The 24,163-nt window shown below is 41.5% G+C and overlaps 1 protein-coding gene across 4 annotated transcripts in view; it reads left to right on the top strand.

The window, feature by feature from the left end:
- The window catches only part of LOC149168559 (RNA helicase family protein), a 241,472-nt gene that overhangs the window by 126,631 nt on the left and 90,678 nt on the right, over positions 1 to 24,163 (top strand). For all 4 annotated transcript variants that reach the window (XR_016259754.1, XR_016259752.1, XR_016259753.1 and 1 more), the window contains exon 9: positions 17,706 to 17,891. Coding sequence is in view for 1 of the 4 variants with exons in the window: in XM_089428313.1 (XP_089284439.1) it covers positions 17,706 to 17,891 (186 nt within the window). In the remaining 3 variants the exon portion in view is untranslated. The remainder of the gene's footprint in view (positions 1 to 17,705; positions 17,892 to 24,163) is intronic.

The following is a 24,163-nucleotide window of genomic DNA, read 5'->3' as shown; positions in this document are numbered from 1 at the left end:
CAATAAGTTCTTTGAACATGTGGTTGAATGATATACTTTGGAGAAGGCTGTCTCCAAATGCTTCAGCACCTAAGATTGGGATGAGAATCAGATTTCTCATCTTAAACTTGCTTAACTTCAGTTTATTACCGCAGCTGAATCACTGAAGACGTGAAGATATTGGATTCATTAGTCCAGACTCGAAATCAAATTCATCAACAGTTTTATTGCTAACAACTCAGCATAATTGTTGGAACCATTCCCCAAGCTTGCTTTGAACTGCCAGAAGTGTGACGTAGACAGGAATAAGATACCACCTCCTTCACTTACCTCAGGATGAGCTTGGCATGCACCACCAAAATAGTGCCAGGATCACCTCTGATCAATTAGTGGATGATTCAGGCATCTTTGCGTTGCTCTTGGTATAATTTATTTAGCGAGGTGTTTGTTGAGAAGCTGGGAGCGTTTATTGTGAGGTTTCACAGGAAAATGGCCGAATACTGACAGTCAGATGAAGAAGCAATCTGTCGCATAGGCTATCTTTAGCCTCGTGGATGTTAAAAGGGATCAGATCGGATAAGCATTTTGAAAAGCTGGAACTCTTTTTCTCTGAAATATGGCTGAATTGCATACTAAGCAAATGCCCCATGAGGCCACTGATGGAAGAGCTCAAGAACCTTTTACTTGTTCTGCATTTAATGTTTCAAACATTCTCCAACTGATTGCGCATTCCGACCACTCTCACATCCAGTCCGCAGTTCCTATTCTGCCCAAGCAATCTTTCGATTTACAGAGCTATTCAGCTGGTGGTCTATAGTTTCTACAGCTTTTTTACACTGTACATCTTCCATGGCCTTGGCAATTTCCCCTTTTCTGTGCCTCCCAGGGCAATGCGTTATTCCTTAAGGAAATCCACATATATACTTTTGATTTCTGTAGAGTTTTTAACCTCCATAATGTCTTCCACCACCACAGGGTGTTGAGTTTTCAATAGTCGTTTAAACTTTAAACTGATAATTGTTTCTTATGATTTCCCTTAGATCGATCTTTTCTTACATTTATTATTCATTATAAAACAATTACACAGAGAACTTCAACAGTAAAAACAAAAATGCTAGAGGATCATAAAGAGACAGCCACACAAGAACACAAGAATTTACACTGGGAAAACTCACATGGGGAAAAACCCAGCAACCTTTTCTTTAGAGAAATCCTTCAATTCAACAGAGATACATCTTAGACAAATACTAGGTCAAACCTGGTCCATCCTCCATCCTAGTCAAGTCATCTGCCCATAGAATTTGGTCTGATTAGGTCTGCTTAGAATTAAGTCTTCTGCCTTACTCAGAATTCGGTCCTCTTACAGAAAATTTGTTCTCTTTACAGAGGTTCGGTCCAGCACAGTGATCAGGCCTTTATCACAGAAATCGGTTCAACCTTCAACAGAGATTCATAGATTTGTCCTTCAACAGAGATCTTCCACAGAGATTCAGTCTTGCACTTGAGAGAGACATTCATCCTTCACCAAGCCTTGAATTCGTCCTTCCTTCTTGAGCTCAGATAGGCTTATTCACTGCCTCAGATAGGCTTAGTCACTACCTCAGATAACCTTCTTTCCAGCCTCAGATTAGGCTCTTTGTTTTTCCTCAGACTAGGCTTTTCGCTTGCTTCAGACAGATCTGAATTGCTTGCTTGGAGGGAGGACAAATGATATATTTGTAGTCTTTTGTGGGGTCGAATGGGTGCCTCTTAGATTGGGGATGACTTGAACACTTGAAGGGGCTGACTTGGCTAGGAGGAGGCTGACTTGGCTTCCTTTGGAGTCAAAAATTCTAATTTAAAAAATTTCAAATTTTCTTCTTTTGAAAACAGCATGAAGAACATGCTTTATAATATTTTTCTTTTGACCCAAGCATGAAGAACATGCTTTTCAAATACATTAAGGACAAAAATAAAAATTATAAAGACCGACCATGGTTACAAAAATTCAACACGGGACCCCCTCATTGTAATATCATCATTAATATGCATTTTTATCATTCAATATATTTATATATCTACAAAATAATTCTATGTTTGAAATACAAACAGGGTTTGTTTGTTATAGTAACCAAGCAATTTTGAAGTTTGAACAGTTCTGATGTATCCACTGTACAAGATTATTCTCTGTTGAAACGCTTCCATAGAAATGACCTGTTAACATCATGCTTGCAATTCCTACAACTTGCTCCATACTTATGCCCTCACCCTGTGGGCCTGTACTAGCTTATCCTTCATCTTCAATAGCTTTATGCATTATCTGCCCTTTCTTCTAGAGGTTACTTGCATTTCATCACCTTCTCTCCTAGCACAGTCTTTCCTTCCTTTATTTGGGTTTAAACCTTCAATGAAATTCAGAGGCTTCACTAGTCTCTCCTTCATCAAAGCTTTGAAAACTCTACACCTCTTGCTTCTTCTGTAGAACAATCTACACCTCTGCTCTATGAACAAATACAGTGTAGCAACTTTGGATGACTTCAACCCCATTAACTTCTGAAAAGTTGGACCATTGCTGGGTTGACAGATTAAAGAATCGCCTAGTTTCTTCTGACCTCTAGTCCTGTCATTGCCACATACAAAAGTTTCCTTGAAGGCCAGGCCTGTCATTGTGTTAGTGCATTGCTCCACACCTCCCTTGTTTTCAAAGTTGAAACCAAGCTACCCAATGGAGTCCCTCTACCAACCCTAGAAGACTTATATTCATATACTCTTCAATGTCCTTAAAAGAATGTTCAATGAATTAATTCACATGGAGCAAACAGCTCAATGATAATACAAAGATATTTACAAGAATAGAAACATCAGGTTTCTATGTAGAATATCGAACAAACAGTTTCATCTAAGAAACTGCTAAAAGAATAAGAATAGAAACATCTAAAAGACTGAGCATTACTAAATAGAGATATAGAGATATATTCTAATACCCTCCCTTAATGCTCAATCTATTTACAACACCAATAGACCCGCGAAATTTTACAAATTTATCAGGACCAAGAGGCTTGGTAAAAATATCGGCGGGCTGCTCTGTGGTGGGAACATAGTGCAACTGAACTGAGCCGTCTTCAACCAGCTGTCGAATGTAGTGGCAGTGAGTTTCCACATGCTTTGTTCGTTCATGAAAGACAGGATTCTTGGCAAGTTTGAGCACTCCCTGATTATCACAAAACAAAGAAGTAGGCCCTGTCTGAAAAACATGCATATCTGCAAGCATACGATGAAGCCAAACTGCCTCACAGGCGGCCTTAACTGCTCCCCGATACTCTGCTTCTGTTGAGGAGAGAGCCACAACCTGTTGCTTCTTACTAGTCCAAGTAACAGCTCCAGATCCTAGACTAAACACATACCCAGCTGTAGATTTACGGTCATCAACCGAACCGGCCCAGTCAGAGTCAGTGTAGCCACTGAGAATAGAAGTGGAGCTGTGAGTATATAAGAGGCCATAATCAGAAGTACCACGCACATATCGTAGCACCCGCTTTGCTGCTATCCAATGATCAGCTTTAGGAGCTGACATAAAGCGAGAAATGTAGCTTACTGCAAAACTGATGTCAGGTCTGGTAGCAGTAAGATAGATGAGACTGCCCACTAATTGCCTGAATAGAGTTTCATCCACAAGAGGAGAGGATGACTGTGCTGAAAGTTTGAGTCCTGGTTCCATAGGAGTCGTGGCCGGTTTGCAATCCTGCATTCTGAACCTTTCCACAAGATTTTTGGCATACTTGGACTGAGAAAGAAAGATCTGATTTTCAGTCTGCCACACTTCAACCCCCAGACATTAATGAAGAAGTCCCAAGTCTGTCATCTCAAAAGTTCTGCATAGATCTTGTTTGATCCCATGGATCAAATGTGCAGAGCTGCCAGTAATGATAAGATCATCCACATAGACAACTACAAACAAGATATCATCATCAGTATGCTTGATATACAAGTTTGCATCAGATGGACTCCTCTGAAAACCTTGATTTGTCAGATACTGATCAATTTTTATGTACCAAGCCCGAGGAGCTTGTTTCAATCCATAGATTGCTTTAACTAATCGACACACTTTCTGTTCTTGACCAGCAACCTTGAATCCTGGAGGCTGCGTCATGTAGACTTCTTCTTGGAGATCACCATTTAGGAAAGCACTTTTTACATCCATCTGATGAACTTTCCAATTGAACTGAGCTGCTAGGGCAAGCACAAGCCTGATAGTACTCATCTTGGCTGTAGGAGCAAAAGTCTCCTCATAGTCGATGCCTTCCTGCTGTGAAAATCCTCGAGCCACAAGCCGAGCTTTATACTTGTCTAAGGTTCCATCAGCTTTGTATTTGACTTTATACACCCATTTGCAGCCTATGGGTTTTTTGTCTGCGGGAAGATCAGAAAGAGCCCATGTGTGATTCTTCTGAAGACTCTGAAATTCTGCTTCCATAGCCTGTTCCCACTCAGATATACCCTTAGCTTCTGAATATGTTTGAGGCTCAAAAGTACTGTGAAGGTTAGCCATAAGAGCAAAATTGACTGTAGACTGTTGTCTGTTCTTATGCCTAGAAGTTCTACCTTCAAGGAGCTCATCATCCCAGAGATCACCTATGGTTTTAGCCCACCATTTTGGCCGAAGAGAAGAAGAACCAATATCAGGATTAGAGGGACCAATATCAGGAGGAAGAGAAGCAGGCTCAAGAGCAATAGGGACAGCAGGAGGGGGATTAGCTTCTGGGGGAAGCTCAGATAGAGTAGTATCAAATCTTGATGCTACATCATCCCTCCCATCAGATGGACTGACTGGAAGAAGAACACTGTGAGGCGGATCCTCAGAACGCTGCTCAGAAGAAGAAGACTGAAAGAATCCTCTGTCTTCATCGAATACTACATCTCGACTGAAGCTAAGTCGACCAGTGGCTATATCTATCAGCCTATAAGCCTTGTGATGATCACTGTATCCTGTCATCATGAGTTTCTGACTTTTGGAATCCAACTTAGATCGCTTAGCAGATGGAATCCAAACATATGCAACTGAGCCAAAAACTTTGAGATGACTGATCTTAGGCTTACGACCAGACCACACTTCTTCAGGAGTCTTCCCTTTAACAGCCTGAGTAGGGGATCGGTTAAGAAGGTAAACAACAGTAAATACTGCTTCAGCCCAGAATTTGTTTGGAACACTCCGGTGTTGTAACATGGAACGAGCCATTTCAACAACCGTGCGATTGCGACGCTCGACAACACTGTTCTGCTGGGGAGTGTAAGGTGTGGTGAATTGATGTTTGATGCCATGAATATCACAGAAGTTGGCAAAAGCTGAGGAACAAAATTCCCCCCCATTGTCGGTCCTAAGGGTCATGATATTACAACCAGATTCGTTTTCAACTAAAGTTTTAAACTTCTGAAAGGTACTAAGAGCATCAGATTTATTTTTTAAAAAATACACCCACATCTTTCGACTGAAGTCATCTACAATAAGTAAAAAGTATTTGCAAGCAGTTATAGAAGCTGTATTCATAGGACCACAAATATCAGCATGAAGTAACTGAAGTACTTGGGATGCGCGCCACGATTCTCCATTTTTGAATGACGACCGATGTTGCTTTCCCGCTTGACAGGCGCTGCATACCCCCAACTGCTGAGTCTGAATATCAGGTAATCCTGACACAAGTCCCTCCCGAGAGAGCTGAGAGAGATACTGCATATTGAGATGCCCATATCGCTGATGCCATAGAGTACTGATGGGAGAGACACGAGCTGCTAGTGCCACTTCTGGAAAGTCACCGGTGTCAAGTAGCCTGTATAGACCATGGTCCTCGAGGCCAGTAGCAACTGTCAGACTGGTCTCCCTGTCAATGATGGAGCACTTGTGTGCACTGAACATAACATCAAGCTGAGGAGAATTCCTCATAATCTGACTGACAGAGAGCAGATTAATCTCCATACCAGGAACATAGTATACATTTAGAAATATGAGCGTGCGTCCACCAGACTGAATTTGAACTGTACCCCTGCCAGCAACAGTGTACTTTTCACCTCCACCAAATACAACTGAATCACTGAAAGGTGAAAAGTCAATAAACCAGTCACGCCTGTGAGAGAAGTGGCGTGATGCACCAGAATCAATGTACCATGCAGAGGAAGGAACATGTTCTGAAGACCTTTTAGCCATAAAGGCGTAAAAGGCAGAATCTGTCTGCTCGGAATGTTCTGCAACATTCGCTGTCTGATGTGACCCTCCCTGTTTCTTTTGTTCAGCAGCAATCCTCTGCCTGCAGTCTTTCTTCATGTGACCGAACTTGTGACAGTAATTACACTGTACACTTTTCTTCCTGTTAGGATCAAAAGACTGAGATGATCCTCTCTGCTGAAAAGACTGAGAGGACTGATATTTTGCAGCAAATGCATTTTCCAAGGGCACTGATGAAGTACCACTACCAAACTGCTGTTTCCACCTATCTTGCTGCAGAAGTTTGGTACATAAATCTGAAAACTTCAGATCAACATTTGTGGTTGTAATATTGAGTGTTTCAATGAAGTGTTCATAAGATTTTGGTAGACTCTTCAGGGTAATGACTACCATATCTTCTTCCTCCATGGTCCGACCAATGGCGTCGAGCTGATCTCGAATGTCTTTAATTTTGTTGAGATGTTCCTGTAAAGACATATGTTCATCCATCATGATGGAGAACAACTGATTTTTGAGAAAAAAAGCTCTGCTTTTATCAGATGTCTCATGCAATTCTTTCAACTGTTGCCAGATTTCAGCAGCTGTCTTGCCAGAAGGGATCTGTGGTAACTGATCATCAGCTACAGAGAGCTTGAGAAGCATAACAGCCTCTCGATTTCGATTATCAAATTTATCTTGATCGGTCCCGGCTGTACCTGGACGAAGCTCTTTGCCCAAAATGAGTTGATCAAGACGCCTGTACTCAAAAATGGTCAGCAGTCTTTGTTTCCAAATGTTATAGTTGCTGCCATTAAACCGTTGATTTCCTTCTAACATCAGATTGGTAAGTGTGGCCATTTTCACAAAGAGAATACAAAAGTATGACACACAAGAACAATGTAGCTGACTGCTTATGCTGGTGAAAATTTAAAGAACGGACTTTCAGCTGTCTAAAACAATAGTAATACTGCTAATACAGTTCTGATAATATAGTTTGCCACAAGAAAATGCCGGTCTACCATAAGAGTATACTGATGCAATAAACAGATGTCACAGGTCTGAGTTTGTAATGAAGACTGTCAGGATCACAAGAGAAAAAAAATTCCGCTGATTGGTAACCCACTGCCGGCAACCAGAACCATACATACAGCAAATACAAAATTTGAAATACGGACCCACATATGCTGTCTCAGTTTCACGTTTACACTGCTGGCAAATACCACGGATACATTGGCCCACAAAACAAATACGCAGATCTGAAACAAATACGATCTATGCTTCCGGCAAACACCACGGATGTATTGGCCCACGTGAGCTTCACGTCACGTCTCAGGTATATACGTGTTTGAAAGATACACAGGTGCTGATAACGCGAAAGGTCGCAGGTTCGAGTTTTGTATCCACAGATTTGGAAATATATATAACGGGTTTCAAATGTATCCACGGAATGAACCACGGTTTTCAAGTATCCACGGGTCTGGATCACGATTGTTGAGGAATTCCACGTTGTGGTCGAGTAGCCGCCAGGCGAAGACGAAGATAGCCAGATTCACAATTCCAAGCAAAACTGGTCAGCCAAAAAAAATTCCGCTCCCATGAAAACAGTCACCGCCCCAAAGTTATTTTCTTAATAAAAAGATCATGCAAGGGAAGAATCCATTTCTGTATCGAGATGGACGACTGTAAGCTTTTATCACAGCGAGCAAAGCCGAGGCTAAGACTCAGTGAAGGCTGCCTGGCTTACAGAGGGCTCGACCTTAGAAAGGACTCAAGAGATTACGATGCAGATAGAATTACTGTTTCAAGAAGAATCTCTTAACCTTGCTCTGATACCAAAAAAGAATGTTCAATGAATTAATTCACATCGAGCAAACAGCTCAATGATAATACAAAGATATTTACAAGAATAGAAACATCAGGTTTCTATGTAGAATATCGAACAAACAGTTTCATCTAAGAAACTGCTAAAAGAATAAGAATAGAAACATCTAAAAGACTGAGCATTACTAAATAGAGATATAGAGATATATTCTAATAGTCCTTATCCTCTCTCTGGCTTCCATTTGCAAAGAGAGGAATCCCTTCATACAGGTCTAGGGAATAGTCTACCTGTTCTTCTACGGTCCTTAGATTATGCAAAACACTAAATCTCCAATGTTTGTCCGTGTCTGTAAAATCCCAACTAAGGGAACCTCCCAAATGTTCACTAAATTTCTGTGTTCTTCAGTGATATTTATGGTGAGACATTTGTCAAACATTTCAAATACACATTGCTGTAGGTGAGTTTCACAAATTTTGTTTCCAGAGTAGTTTATACTCTGTTTGATATGTGCTGCACAGACTTCGAAATGAACTTGTGATGCTTATATCAAACCCAGAAATGACTACACAGTTGTTATAGAACAATATATGAATAGCACTAATACATACAGCCTTTCTTTTTCTTGAAATATAAATGTTTTAATGTACAGAGAATAAATGAGAGCAATATAACTTCATATTTATTCCAGCTAATAGTTCTGAGCACAGCACATTATTCCATGGGGGATTTTGGCTTCCAGCTGCCAATAATAAACCCAGGAATTATTTCTTGAGACTCCCAATGAGCATGATACGCTACAGAATCCTCGTCTGAAAGCTTCAGCGTCTATCCCTCTTTACCTGCGGCCATACCAGCTATCATTACACTTCAATGCAGCTCAGAAAGTGGGTATTGGGGACTGTTACACACACAGCAAAGGTAATACTTGGTTCTGGTCTGAACCTGTCCGGCAAACTCGTCCTTTGATGAAATACGCTGCCCAACTCTGAGTATAAAACACAGTCCTCTTTAAGTCCAGAAATCATGGCCTCTGTGGGTGTGGGTTTGACCAGAATTTAAGCTGGAACTTGGCCGTTAGTTATGCTCCCTTTCAGTGTTTATACCAGCATTTATATCACAATTTGCCGTCCTTACTTCGCTGAGAACGTGTCCAGTATCACCAAGGAACTCGACCCAAGAGATTCCAGCGAGCAATGGCACTTTGACTCCTCAAATAGCACTCAGAAATTCATACTCTTCAGCAATTGGGAGTCTGGACACTAAATCGACCTCCTACGATGAGCTTGAAATTGTGATTCTTCATGGGTTCCTCCAGCCTGTTAAGACAAAATAGAAATTATCCACTAAGAACATAAAATCAACTGATAACCCCTGAATATTTCAATATTTCTTGGTAATTTTGTTTCCCATTGAAGCTCAGCTGTGAAATTTGAGTGATTTCACTGTCAAATCCAAAATAGGGTGTCTAGTTTCAACACCGAATTCTGCTGTGGCAGCTAGGGTTCCAAACCCCAAGCTTTTTTTTCAAACTCTCTCCAAGAGCTGTTAAATTATGGTATGTTCTATGCTTAGAGCAATTTACTTATTTTTCTTCTTATTAGCCACAGATTAGCAATCACATATACATTAAGTAAAGTGCAGATAGAACATTAAATGATCAACAAAAAACAAGCCAAGACAAGAGACACAAGATGTGGTGGCTAGCCAGGGACAAACCCCAATGCGGGGAAACCCTTTGATCAAATCTTCTTTTATTTTCAATAGTTGAGCAGAGAGAAATAGTACAAAATCTGAATTCTGTAATTTTGTATCAGCAGCAGAAAACCCTAGATCAGCAAAGTCAAACTTGGTCAAACTAGCTGAAATGGACCTCTAAAATACTTGGCCAATTTTTGGTCAACTTGTCCTCGAACAGCCAGAAGAAACAGCTCTTGAACAGCCCCAAAAGTTCAGTCAATTTGCAGATTTTTGAAGTCAACTTGCAGCCTTAAACTAGCGCAATCAACACCGGTCAAACCAGAGGTCAGATCACCTTGATTTTCATGCCAAAAATTGCGGCCTGCCTAGGAGAGGCAACCACACCCAATTTGCACTTCTAGAAGGTCAACGCTTGGTCAATGCTGGTCAAAGAGATGACTTGCTGCCCTAGCGTACTTCTTTCTGTGTCTTCCTTGCCCTAGGAAGTCTTCCTTTCAGCCACACGTGAGAGAGAGAGAGAGGCTCCTTTTATGCGTAGGAGAGAGAGAGAGAAAAGATGAGTGAATTGGATTGTCCAAATGAGGAGAATGCTCCTTGTATTTATATGAAAACGTTGAGGTTGAATAGACATGACTGTTGGGCTTCTGAGCCTACATAAGTTTGCTGGCCGACCTTGACAATTTGTCCATAATCAAAATAAATTCATATCTCCATAAATACTTATCGGAATCGGATGATCTTTAGATCAATCCTACACCTCTCGATGAGAGGAATCTAGGAAAAATATCAGAAGCCATAAATAAGGTGATCCACATGGAGTTTGGCCCTAGTTGCCAATTTTAACACTCCCTCTCAACTAGGGAGAACTTCATCTGCAATCCGTCAGACCGTCGCTGCTATCCATCCATCAAATGCACTGTCCTGTACAACTTGACCCCACTTTGCTTTGCTCTGCTCGAACTATGAAGAAGAGGAAATGATCAAGGATGTATCATACCATCCTCCACTGACCCGAAGTCAGTCTTAGAGTGTGAACCACTCTCACTGATCCCAGATCAATGGAGGTCATCCTAGCATAGGGAGTACGGTAGATACAACGATGCGTCCATCGATAGTACTACTATGGTCCCTATCCTCATTTCCCTGCTCATTGATCAGATAAGAGGTACTTCCCATGAGTCCTAGACTGCATGGGTAGGATGCCTCGACAGGAGAACTAATCATCCTGTCCACAGGAGAACGAATCATCCTGTCCAGTGGATGCCATGGAGAACTAATCATCCTGGCCTACAGGAGAACTAATCATCCTGCTCCACAGTCGCCATGGAGAATGAATCATCCTGGCCCACAGGAGAACTAATCATCCTGTTCCACAGTCGCCACGGGGTGTCACAGGGGAAGGTTGAACCTTTACCCTGTACATAGTGCACCACCAGGGGATGGTGAGTCGCCCTGTGGTCACATGTCGCTCCAAGAAGTACCCCGCACCCCCCTGGAGCTCCTAGAGCTCAATACATCATACTCGACCCTCATAAGAGGGTCTTTGAACGACACCAAGTCGTTCTCGGAAAGTCAGGAATTTGACCTTTCCTAGGGGCTTTGTCAAAATGTCGGCGACCTATTCATCTGTACCGATATGTTGGAGCCTTATTGCTCCTCGCTGCACCATATCTCGAATATAGTGGTACTTGATATCAATATGCTTGGAGCGATCATGAAATACAGGATTCTCTGATAAACGGATCTCGCTCTGGTTGTCACACAGAATCACGGTGGTATCCGATGTAAATCCAAACAGCTCACTGAAGAGCTTTCGCAACTAGACTGCCTCACAGGAGGCCATTCTAGCAGCAATGTACTCTGCCTCAGCGGTGCTCAAAGCCACCGACTTCTGCTTCTTGCTCATCTAAGATATCTAGGTAGATCCCAAAGAGAAACAGCATCCGGAAGTGCTCTTTCGGTCCACCACACTGCCTGCCCAATCAACATCAGTATACCCAAGTAGTCTCACATCTCCGGCAGTGTATCTCAACCCATGAGTGATTGTGCCATGAAGATATCTCAACAGATTCTTGGCAGCAATCCAATGTGAGTGGTGAGGCTCAACCATATGTTGACTCAATTTGTTCACTGCAAAGCATGTATCCGAACGGGAGTTCATGAAGAACATTAATGCTCCGACGAGTTGACGATACTTGGTAACATTTCGTAAAACAGGTTCGGTAGCACTACCGCTTAACTTCTTGAAGTCAAGCTCCATCGGGGTAGTTACGAGCTTGCAGTCCATGCTGTCGAATCTCTCTAATATCTTCACCACATATTTTACTTGAGATAGGAAAATCTCCCCTGGTTTCTGCCAGACTTCCAGTCCTAGGAAATAGTGCATAAGTCCTAGGTCTTTCATCTCCAACTCAGAAGCCAGCTCCCTTTTACATTCGTGAATGAGAGGGTCAACACCTGTTAGAAAGATGTCGTCAACATATAGCACCAGTATGAGAGGCTTGTCATCTATAACCTTAAAGTAAAGTTTAGGGTCGGCTTCACTCCTAGTGAATCCCAACTTCATCAAGTAGCTATCGATCCTCTCATACCATGCTCGGGGTGCTTACTTTAGCCCATAGAGGGCCTTGTTCAACCTGCACACATGAGATTCTCGATCATAAATCTCAAATCCTTCAGGTTGCTCCACATAGACCTCCTCTTTGATCGAACCATGTAAGAACGCAGTCTTGACATCCATCTGATGTAGGTTCTATAATTGCGAAGCAACAAGGGCTATGATCGAGTGGATGGTGGTATATCAGGCAAAAGGTGCAAATATCTCGTCATAGTCTATACCTTCCTTTTGGGAGAAGCCTCGAGCGACAAAATGAGCCTTTTACTTTTCCGCACATCCATCAACTGCATGCTTTATCTTGTAAAGCCATTTTGAAGTGACAACTGCTTTGTCCTGGGTCTGGGGACCACATCCCAAACATCATTTTTCATAATGGACTCATATTCCTCGGTCATAGCATCCTTCCATACTTGATGCTTGACGACATCTGTGAATGACGAAGGCTCATTTTGGATGATCGTGCTCATGATGGTCAGGTATCCCTGATACCCGTTTGACTTCTTACTTTCACGGAAGGTTCCTCGAGGTGCAATGTGTCCTTCAACATCATCAAGTGTCCCCCTAAGCCATGAAGGCCTCTTCCTAGAAGAGGAAGGCTCTTGCGAAGGAGGATCAATATGATCCATAGGTTCTTCTGCATCGGGCATCGTCTCATCTTCTTTTTCCTTCAGTTCTCCAATGTTAGCGTCTTTAGATCCCCTTAAAGTAGGAAGATTGTCTACCTTGCTAAGAGCCATATCTTCGTCAAAGGTGACATCATGACTAATCTCGACTTCCCTTTGACCAGCTACATAGATTCTATAGCTCTTACTATTTTCGTTATAGCCCACGAAGATTCCTTTCTTTCCAGATGCACCCAATTTATTCCTTTTTTCTTTAGGCACATGAAAATATACAGGGCTTCCAAAAGTTCTAAAATGAGATACGTCAGGTTTCTTATTGGTGAACATTTCTTCGGGAGTTTTGGAACCCAATGCTTGATGAGGGCATCGGTTTTGTACATATATGGCGGTATTTGCAGCTTCGGCCCATAGAACCTTCGGAAGTCTTTGATCATGGAGCATAGCATGGACAACTTCCACAATTGTACGATTCTTCCTTTCTGCCACACCATTGTGTTCAGGAGTGTATGGTGTGGTAGTCTCCCTCTTAATGCCAGCCTCTTTGCAAAAGTCATGAAACTCATTGGATTCATATTCAATCCCATTATCAGTCCTTAAGATCTTGATCTTCTTTTCGGTTTGATTCTCGATCAAGGCTTTGAAGTGTCGAAACCAGGAGAACACTTCATCCTTCTTTTTCAAGAAGTATATCCAAGTCTTGCGAGAATAATCATCTGTAAAAGTGAGGTAATATAAATATCCTCCCAATGAGTTCACAGGCATCATACCGAATATGTCTGAGTGAACCAACTGCAATATATCGGAGGTCTTGCTTTGGCTTGAGGGGAATGGTCCCCTTTTGAACTTCCCTTCGGCACATCCTGGGCATACACCTTCTTGCTCTAATCTGAACTCGGGCATCCCGGTCACCATTTTTCTTACATCGGGTAGAGCTTTATAATGAAGGTGAGCAAACCTCCGATGCCATAGTTCAGACTGACTTGATGTGTCACAAGACATGACACCCAACAAACTTCCACCGACCTGATATAATGAATCAACTCGAAACCCAAGAATAAAAGCATCTTTAAAGTTCTTTTTCCATACACGTTCCTTGCCATCGTTGAAGGCCACCTTGTAGCCTTTGTCTTCCATTGCTGAAATGGACACCAGGTTCTTTTTGAGATCAGGTACATATAATACATTTTGTAAGTGGATGGTATTACCCCGATTCAATTGAAGAGTGACATTTCCTACGCCTTTCACGGGATATTTTGAATTATCTCCAAGAACAATTTCCAGGTTGGTTTCCTTCTCTATCAGATTATAGAGAGCTTCTTTGTAACAGTGAAGTGCCTTGAGGCACCACTATCAATAAGCCAATTGCCCAGGAATTCTGGGGGAGTAGTAGTAGATAGAGCTGTTGGTAGATAATATTCATCTTGCTTATTGTTAACAATGTTAGATTCATACCTGGAATTTCTTGCCTTCTTGAATGGTTGTCCTCTTCCTTATTTTTTGACACTTCTTTTACCTCTGCCATTTGACCTGGCATTCCTTTGATTGCCTTGAGAAAGATTTTGATCATCGTCCCGGTGTGAGTCCCTTTTATCAGGGCACTCCCTTGCATAGTGACCCGTTTTATTGCAATTGTAACATCGTCCTTTTCTTCCACCCTTTGGTCCAACCTTTCCTTTGAATTTAGCCCCAAAATTGTTTCTTCTTTTAGTATGAGAAGAAAAGGCAAAGGGATGACCTTTAAGTATGGGCATTTCTTGCTCTTCCATCCTCGTTTCTTCTTGAATGCATCTAGCCATTAATTCCTCAAATCCAGTATTTACGTTATTGTTGAGAAGAGTAGTCTTGAATATATACCATTCAGATGGCAGTCCTCCAAGAGTTGTGAGTGTCATTTCCCTGTCAGGAATTACTTCCCCAATAGATAGGAGATCGTTCTTGATCTCGGTGATCCTTAAGAAATATGTTTGCATACTCTCATCTTTGCCCTTCTTAATTTCCTTCTGTTTATTTCTAAGAAACAAGACTTGATTTGCATCATTAAATTTAAATAAACTCACCAGTCTATCGTAGATTTCCTTGGAGGTGTTCAGCTTGAAAACATAGGCCACCAAGCGCTTGTCAATAGAGTCCCGGATGATCTTCCTTGCTTTGACTTCTCCCTAGGTCCATTTGTTCCTAGCAACAGCGGATACATTTGATGGAGGCTCAACAATCCCGCCTTTCACATGGTCCAACACTTCTTGCTCTTCTAATGTTAGATCGAGAGACATCTTCCATCCGTGATAGTCAGACTTCTCACGGAGTTTATCTTCTGCAAGGAAGTGTGTTGAGGACCCCATGATTTCTTTTTAAGATAGCCTTGCCAACCTTCTCTTCGGTGATTGCTCTTGCTCTTGCTCTTGCTTGGGCTTTGTCTTCACCTCAGCTCTGATACCATGTTAAATTATGGTATGTTTTATGCTTAGAGAAATTTACTTATTTTTCTTCTTATTAGCCATAGATTAGCAATCACATATACATTAAGTAAAGTGCAGATAGAACATTAAATGATCAACATAAAACAAGCCAAGACAAGAGACACAAGATGTGGCGGTTAGCCAGGGACAAACCCCAATGCAGGAAAAACCCTTTGATCAAATCTTCTTTTATCTTCAATAGTTCAGCAGAGAGAAATAGTACAAAATGTGAATTCTGTAATTTTATATCAGCAGCAGCAAACCCTAGATCAGCAAAGTCAAACTTGGTCAAACTAGCTGAAATTGACCTCTAAAATACTTGGTTAATTTCCAGTCAACTTGTCGTCGAACAGCCTGAAGAAACAACCCTTGAACAGCCCCAAAAGTTCAGTCAATTTGCAGATTTCTGAAGTCAACTTGCAGCCCTAAACTAGGGCAGTCAACACCGGTCAAACTAGAGGTCAGGTCACCTCGATTTTCGTGCCAAAAATTGCGCCTTGCCTAGGAGAGGCAATCACACCCAATCCACACTTCTGGAAGGTCAACGCTAGTCAAAGAGATGACCTGCTGCCCTAGCGTCCTTCTTTCTGCGTCTTCCTTGCCCTAAGACGTCTTCCTTTCAGCCACACGTGTGAGAGAGAGAGAGGCTCCTTTTATGCGTAGGAGAGAGAGAGAGAAGATGAGTGAATTGAATTGTCCAAATGAGGAGTTGTATTTATATGCAAACATTGAGGTTGAATAGACATGACTGTTGGGCTTCTGACCCTACATAAGTTTGCTGGCCGACCTTGACAATTTGTCCATAATCAAAATAAATTCATATCTCCATAAATACTTATCGGAATCGGATGATCTTTAGATCAATCCTACACCTCTCGATGAGAGGAATCTAGGAAAAATATCAGAAGCCATAAATAAGGTGATCCATATGGAGTTTGGCCCTAGTTGCCAATTTTAACCAGAGCTCTTTCTTCAGACTCACAAAATGCATGAATGAGGAGAGTCTCCCCATTTTTATTTTTTTATGAATTTAGGGTAGCCTTTCCACCTTCCCTTTTTATTAAATTCACTTTTATTAAGTCACTTTATGATATTTCACTTTATAAAGTTAAAGTGAGACTTCTCACTTGCCTAGGAAATATCACCCTTTCTCATTTTTGAACTTTATAAAGTTTCTCTGGGCATTTTATCTTTTAAGTCCCCTTATGAAATATTTCCCCGCCTTAGCCTACGGGAACCCCTTTAGGCTAGCGGACTTTGTCATAAGCTTCGTAAGTGGGTGGGGACATTACATTGTCCATTCCCCTTATCTACTATTCAGCCAGATTCTAGAGTCTCGACAACATGTTTTTGAGGAGTAGAAACTTGGAAAGCAGGGTTGTGATATTGGTGCTCTTACTATTGTTTGAAGTCTCACTTATTTTATAGAACATTGAACGGCAGCATCTGGTTTCATTCAATGACAGAACAAAGCTATAGAGAACCACGCACAGATCAGTTACTCTGGTTTCAATGGTTGGGGTTCGAGCTTGCCTGTTCGCAATTCTAGGGTTTCAGACTCAAAACTAAGTTCCAAAACATTTCTTTTATAATTGTGGTCCATGTCTTCAATCTGTCAAGCTGGATCTGTTCGTGTACCATTTTTCTCCTCTGCATTTTTGTCTACCCTGAACTTGTAAATTCAATTAACTGCTGATGACATACCAAAAGTCTGAACCCAAGTTCACAAACATGTCTACATGTAAGACATTGAAGCAAGTTAATATGCATTGAATCATTAAGCATTCTTTATGAGCACCATGAAGTGGATTTTCTTTTTTAGAGTAGCTTTACTCTTAGAATGGTAGCAGGTGTAACAGTGAGATGGTGAAGCAAACTATGGGTGATACAATTTATAAATGTATAATGCAGTTCCAAAACAAAAAGAAGAAGAAGATGTAGCACCCTACTAAGTATAAACCATTAGACTTTCTTGGAAAGTGACATGTTCATGGATTTTCATTTTGAGGTATCTTGCCCCAAATTTCAAGTGAAACATTTTATTATGGATTTTTATAGACAGTCAAGGAAAGCATGGTCATTATTTCAAAGTACCAAACTATCAACATCATTCGGGAATGTTTTTGGAATATAGTAATGATTTGGCATTAGTTGTTTTGTCATCTGTTAAAATTTTTCCAGTGCAGTCTTTTCCTTTTGGCTGCTATTTAGCACAGCCTTAAGATGAGTGAAAACATTTGAAACCTTTTTTGTTTCTGCTCTACTTTAATTATCAATCATGTCCTTGTTTTTTTGTTGTCCTTTGCTCTTACATATGTTTTCTTCTGTTTTTCAGTGGGCGTGCAGGGCGAGAAGGATCAGGAAAATGTTTTCGCCTTTATACTGAAGAAGAGTTTGGAAAACTCACAGAGTCAACTGTCCCTGAAATTAAGCGTTGCAATCTTTCCAGTGTTGTACTCCAGCTTAAGGCCTTGGGGATTGATGATGTGATTGGATTTGACTTTATGGATAAACCTTCAAAGTGAGATTCAAATTGAACACTTTCTAAATAATTTATTCTTCAAGAAACTTATTGTTTATTCTTACATTTCTTCTTATTTTTTTCCATGGAAAAAATCATACTTTCTATTTCATTTAAAATTGAAAGTACATACTGTAGGCAGTGTGACCACATCAAAATTTCAAAATTCTTCTCTTCCCTTTCCAACATTTCTACCGCATATATTTCTGGTTGGTGCTTTCCAAGTTGTATAAGATACAATTTCTTTTTTTTTATTAACAAGACCATTATTAAACCCTCTCAAGAGTCAATTAGTCCAGAAAACTAAATGAAATAACTGATCTGACTAGCAGCAAGGAAATCTTCCAACATGAGAAAATTTAAAGGAAGATTGGGTGCCACTGTAATGTCCCAAATGGTACAATTGGGCTTTTCTTGAAATTCCAACTCAGAAATACTTCAGAAATTTAACCCGTCAATACCATAAACAATTTGCACAAATTAAACCACAAAATTTACGGCAAAAACGGGAAATAGAATCTGCAACTGAATAATAGACAATATAAACATGCAAAAGATCTCAGCCTTATTTTATTAATATGTAAATAAGCTAGTACAAGAGCAGGAATATGGCTGAGATGATGGCCCCAAATAGGTCTACAATAATGCCGCAATTGGCCTCCAAAACAAACTGAAAATCAATAAACTGCGACATGTGAACCCTGAATAGATCTACCAAGGAAAGAGATGGGTGCTCGCCCATTCTCACTGAATCACCCAAGGGTTTCTGTCCTGGGGTTACTGCGGAAGTAGAGAACCGGGTTCTCAAAACCTCATCACAAAGACAGTCACTTTTGGTCGATTTTCTCCAATTAATTATTTTTCCTTAATTAAATGACTAATTAAAATAATTTTAATCAAGGAAAATGGTAAATCGCCCACCATACTCTCTCTAGCCACCATAAATCACTTCTAGCATCCCATCTTGTAGATCTTCTCATTCTGGTTCCAATGAGCTATTACAATAAGGTGTTCTGTCAAATATTCCTCTCGGAATGCCACCTTGAGTGTAATTAATTAAGTTATGCCCAATAATAACCCTGTTTTACGAGAATTATTAGAAAGTCACGAAACCAAAAACAAGATGTGCGGAACTACTCATGATGATGAATATGCCAAGCGAGTGCCATCAGACCCCATAAAAACTCCTCAAAACTCCATTGGGGCCCTTGATGACATAAACCTGCTCCACTAACCTGGCTTCCCCCTGCCTTGGAAATCCACCCTGGCTGTACTATGGAGAAAAATAAAAATGCGGACATTACAAATCGTCCCGCCCCAAGATTGCTTGCCCTCAAGCAATCCGCACCTGTCCACTGTAGAGGCATTTGCCAACTGATACCAGGATCCCATATGAACCACTGGTCCACATCATGCCTCCTAGCAATCTAAACATGACTAGATCCCCCAATACGTGGATTCCATGCCCATCTCTGACTCAACCTGCTACTAGTAGATCCACCTGGATCCTAATGCCACCATGGCCAATCATCGTCCAAGTCTCTTGGCTCAGACTGTGCTTTGTCTCTAGCTATCGCTGCTGCTCCATCAAGCGAATACCAACTCACCACCTCTCTTGTAATGTGCCTTCCTAAATTAATTTGGAAGAGAATTAATCACTACATTTTTGGGTCAATTTTGGAGGTGATGGGGCCCATTCAATTTTATTATGAGCCTTAGACTTTAGTAGAAGCTATTTTGGTGTGGTTAAGTTACATGTGGAGGCCACCCACACTAGGAGAATACGCACTCCCTAGTTCGAATTGCATGAGAGGGGTAGTCGATGGTTAAGTGAGGGGCCCACGATGGAGGGAAAATGGAGGGAAAAGTGCTCCACGAAATCTATAAAAGGAACACAACTCTCCTCATTTCATCATCTTTGGCATATCGAATTTCTCTTTAGTTTCTCAAGTTGCCTAGTCGAGTCACTTGCTATTTAGCAAGAGTTATTCAAGCGAAGCTCTCCCTTTCTTCGGGGGACTTTGATAAAACAATGCGAAACACGCATGTAAAAGAATATCGAATGAATTCATTAGGAATGAGCAAACAACTCAATGATAATACAGAGATATTTACAATAATAGAAACATCAGGTTTCTATGTAGAATATGGAAACAATCAGTTTCATCTTAAGAAACTGCTAAAAGAATAAAAATAGCAACAACTAAAAGAATGAGCATTAAATACTAAATAGAAATATTCTAATACCCTCCCTTAATGCTCAATCTATTTACAACACCAATAGACCCTCGGAATTTTACAAATTTATCAGGACCAAGGGGCTTGGTGAAAATGTCGGCGGGCTGCTCTGTTGTGGGAACATATTGCAACTGAACTGAGCCGTCTTCAACCAGCTGGCGAATGTAGTGGCAATGAGTTTCCACATGCTTTGTTCGTTCATGAAAGACTGGATTCTTGGCAAGTTTGAGCACTCCCTGATTATCACAGAACAAAGGAGTAGGCCCTGTCTGGAAAACATGCATATCTGCAAGCATACGTCGAAGCCAAACTGCCTCACAGGATGCCTTAACTGCTCCCCGATACTCAGCTTCTGTTGAGGAGAGAGCCACTGCCTGTTGCTTCTTACTAGTCCAAGTAACAGCACCAGATCCTAGACTAAACACATACCCAGCTGTAGATTTACGGTCATCAACCGAACCGGCCCAGTCAGAGTCAGTGTAGCCACTGAGAATAGGATTTGAACTGCGAGTATATAAGAGGCCATAATCAGAAGTACCACGCACATATCGTAGCACCCGCTTTGCTGCTATCCAATGATCAGCTTTAGGAGCTGACATGAAGCGGGAAATGTAGCTTACTGCAAAACTGATGTCAGGTCTGGTAGCAGTAAGATAGATGAGACTGCCCACTAATTGCCTGAATAAAGTTTCATCCACAAGGGGAGAGGGTGACTGTGTTGAAAGTTTGAGCCCTGGTTCCATAGGAGTCGTGGCCGGTTTGCAATCCTGCATTCTGAACCTTTCCACAGGATTTTTGGCATACTTGGACTGAGAGAGAAAGATCTGATTTTCAGTCTGCCAAACTTCAACCCCCAGGCAATAATGAAGAAGTCCCAAGTCTGTCATCTCAAAAGTTCTGCATAGATCTTGTTTGATCCCATGAATCAAATGTGCAGAGCTGCCAGTAATGATAAGGTCATCCACATAGACAACCACAAACAAGATATCACCACCAGTATGCTTGATATACAGGTTTGCATCAGATGGACTCCGCTGAAAACCCTGATCTGTCAGGTACTAATCAATTTTCATGTACCAAACCCGAGGAGCTTGTTTCAATCCATAGATTGCTTTAGCTAACCGACACACTTTCTGTTCTTGACCAGCAACCTTGAATCCTGGAGGCTGCGTCATGTAGACTTCTTCTTGGAGATCACCATTTAGGAAAGCACTCTTTACATCCATCTGATGAACTTTCCAATTGAACTGAGCTGCTAGAGCAAGGACAAGCCTTATAGTACTCATCTTGGCTGTAGGAGCAAAAGTCTCCTCATAGTCGATGCCTTCCTTCTGTGAGAACCCTCAAGCCACAAGACGAGCTTTATACTTGTCTATGGTTCCATCAGCTTTGTATTTCACTTTATACACCCATTTGCAGCCTATGGGCTTTTTTTCGGCAGGAAGATCAGAAAGCGTCCAGGTGTGATTCTTCTGAAGACTCTGGAATTCGGATTCCATAGCCTGTTCCCACTCAGATGTACCCTTAGCCTCTGAATAGGTTTGAGGCTCAAAAATACTGTGTAAGTTAGCCATAAGAGCGAAATTGACTGTAGACTGTTGTCTGTTCTTATGTCTAGAAGTTCTACCTTCAAGGAGCTCATCATCCCGGAGATCACCAATGGTTTTAGCCCACCATTTAGGCCGAAGAGTAGAAGAACCAATATCAGGAGTAGAGGAACCAATATCAGGAGGAGGTGGAGTAGACTCAAGAGCAATAGGGGCAGCAAGGGGAGGGTTATTTTCTGGAGGAAGCTCAGATAGAGTATTATCAAATACTGATGCTACATCATCCCTCCCATCAGGTGGACCGACCGGAAGAAGAACACTGTGAGGCTGATCCTCAGAACGCTGCTCAGAAGAAGAAGACTGAAAGAATCCTCTGTCTTCATCAAATACTACATCTCGACTGAAGCTAAGACGACCAGTGGCTATATCTATCAGCCTATAGGCCTTGTGATGATCACTGTAACCTGTCATCATGAGTTTCTGGCTTTTGGAATCCAACTTAGAGCGCTTAGCAGGTGGAATCCAAACATATGCAACTGAGCCAAATACTTTGAGGTGACTGATCTTAGGCTTACGACCAGACCAAACTTCTTCAGGAGTCTTCCCTTTAACAGCCTGAGTAGGTGATCGGTTAAGAAGGTAAACAGCAGTAAATACTGCTTCAGCCCAGAATTTGTTTGGAACACTCCTGTGTTGTAACATGGAACGAGCCATTTCAACAACCGTGCGGTTGCGACGCTCGACAACACTGTTGTGCTGGGGAGTGTAAGGTGTGGTTAATTGTCGTTTGATGCCATGAATATCACAGAAGTTGGTAAAAGCTGAGGAACAAAATTCCCCCCATTGTCGGTTCTAAGGGTCATGATATTACACCCAGATTCTTTTTCAACTAAGGTTTTAAACTTCTGAAAGGTACTAAGAGTATCAGATTTATTTTTTAAAAAATACACCCACATCTTTCTACTGAAGTCATCTACAATAAGTAAAAAATATTTGCAAGCAGTGATAGAAGCTGTATTCATAGGACCACAAATGTCAGCATGAAGTAACTGAAGTACCTTAGATGCGCGCCAAGATTCTCCACTTTTGAATGAAGACCGATGTTGCTTTCCTGCTTGACAGGCGCTGCATACCTCCAACTGCTAAGTCTGAATATCAGGTAATCCTGACACAAGTCCCTCCCGAGAGAGCTGAGAGAGATACTGCATATTTAGATGCCCATATCGCTGATGCCATAGAGTGCTGATGGGAGAGACACGTGCTGCTAGAGCTACTTCTGGAGAGTCACCGGTGTCAAGTAGCCTGTATAGACCATGGTCCTCTAGGCCAACATCAACTGTTAGACTGGTCTCCCTGTCAATGATGGAGCACTTGTGTGCACTGAACACAACATCGAGCTGAGGAGAATTCCTCATAATCTGGCTGACAGATAGCAGATTAATCTCCATACCAGGAACATAGTATACATTCAGAAATATGAGCGTGCGTCCACCAGACTGAATTTGAACTGTACCCCTGCCAGCTACAGTGTACTTTTCACCTCCACCAAATACCACGGAATCACTGAAAGGTGAGAAGTCAATAAACCAGTCACGCCTGTGAGAGAAGTGGCGTGATGCACCAGAATCAATGTACCATGCAGAGGAAGGAACATGTTATGAAGACCTTTTAGCCATAAAGGCGTAAAAGGCAGAATCTGTCTGCTCGGAATGTTCTGCAACATTTGCTGTCTGATGTGGCCCTCCCTGTTTCTTCTGTTCAGAAGCAATACTCTGTCGGCAATCTTTCTTCATGTGACCGAACCTGTGACAGTAATTACACTGCACACTTTTCTTCCTAGCAGGATCAAACGGCTGAGAAGAGCCTTTCTGCTGAAAGAACTGAGAGGACTGGTATTTTGCAGCAAATGCATTTTCCGAGGGCACTGATGACGCACCACTACCAAACTGCTGTTTCCACCGATCCTGCTGCAGAAGTTTGGTACATAAATCTGGAAACTTCAGATCAACATTTGTGGTTGTAATGTTGAGTGTTTCTATGAAGTGTTCATAAGATTTCGGTAGACTTTTCAGAGTAATGACTACCATATCTTCTTCCTCCATGGTCCGACCAATGGCTTCGAGCTGATCTCGAATGTCTTTAATTTTGTTGAGATGTTCCTGTAAAGACATATGTTCATCCATCATGATGGAGAACAACTGATTTTTGAGAAAAAATGCTCTGCTTTTGTCAGATGTCTCGTGCAGTTCTTTCAACTGTTGCCAGATTTCGGCAGCGGTCTTGCCAGAAGGAATCTGTGGTAACTGATCATCAGCGACAGAGAGCTTGAGAAGCATAACAGCCTCTCGATTTCGATCATCAAATTTATCTTGATCGGTACCAGCTGTACCGGGACGAGGCTCTTTGCCCAAAATGAGCTGATCAAGACGCCTGTATTAAAAAATGGTCAGCATTCTTTGTTTCCAAATGTTATAGTTGCTGCCATTA

The sequence above is a fragment of the Pinus tabuliformis genome, chromosome 4_2 (assembly GCF_031772625.1).
Source record: "Pinus tabuliformis cultivar Carrire ecotype Pingquan chromosome 4_2, CPIR1, whole genome shotgun sequence".
In the NCBI taxonomy this organism is placed as follows: domain Eukaryota; kingdom Viridiplantae; phylum Streptophyta; class Pinopsida; order Pinales; family Pinaceae; genus Pinus; species Pinus tabuliformis.
Note: the sequence above shows the minus strand (reverse complement) of the source record. Positions and strands in the feature narration are given on the sequence as shown.